The sequence below is a fragment of the Penaeus monodon genome, chromosome 31 (assembly GCF_015228065.2).
Source record: "Penaeus monodon isolate SGIC_2016 chromosome 31, NSTDA_Pmon_1, whole genome shotgun sequence".
Classification (NCBI taxonomy): Eukaryota; Metazoa; Arthropoda; class Malacostraca; order Decapoda; family Penaeidae; genus Penaeus; species Penaeus monodon.
The window spans coordinates 16,740,884-16,741,285 of NC_051416.1; the positions used below are offsets into that span (position 1 = coordinate 16,740,884).

A 402-nucleotide genomic window follows, 5' to 3' on the forward strand; every position below is an offset into this window, starting at 1 on the left:
CAAAGAAACAAAATCCCTTCCCTCTTTCGAGTTTCATAAGACCTATATTTGCCTACCTGAAGGGGAAGTAGTGTAGATCCTGGTGCAGTGGGTGGCGGGAGGTGCGCGTGCCGGGATCTGGGGGCTTGTTAATCAACATGGTGTGCATGGCCATGATGTCTGGGCCAGTGAAGCACTCCACGTAGTCCAGGATCTACGGACAGTGGTGATTCGAGTGAGATTAGGGTGTCGTCATAGCTGTTGGTACTTTCATTTCCATTTTCATATATTACAGGGACATGAAGACAAAGAGGTTAAAAGACCCTGACCTGTACATAAATATGAACATTCTGTCATTCTGTTAATAAGGCATGATGATTGGTTTGATTACACAATGTTTGAATATCCCACAAAATATTATGT

General features: G+C 43.8%; 1 protein-coding gene across 4 annotated transcripts in view; it reads right to left on the reverse strand.

Annotated features, from left to right (window-relative positions):
• Positions 1-402, reverse strand: part of LOC119593051 (phytanoyl-CoA dioxygenase, peroxisomal-like) — an 85,323-nt gene that overhangs the window by 5,113 nt on the left and 79,808 nt on the right. For all 4 annotated transcript variants that reach the window (XM_037941953.1, XM_037941951.1, XM_037941954.1 and 1 more), the window contains one exon: positions 57-193. In XM_037941953.1, coding sequence (XP_037797881.1) covers positions 57-193 — 137 coding nt within the window. The remainder of the gene's footprint in view (positions 1-56; positions 194-402) is intronic.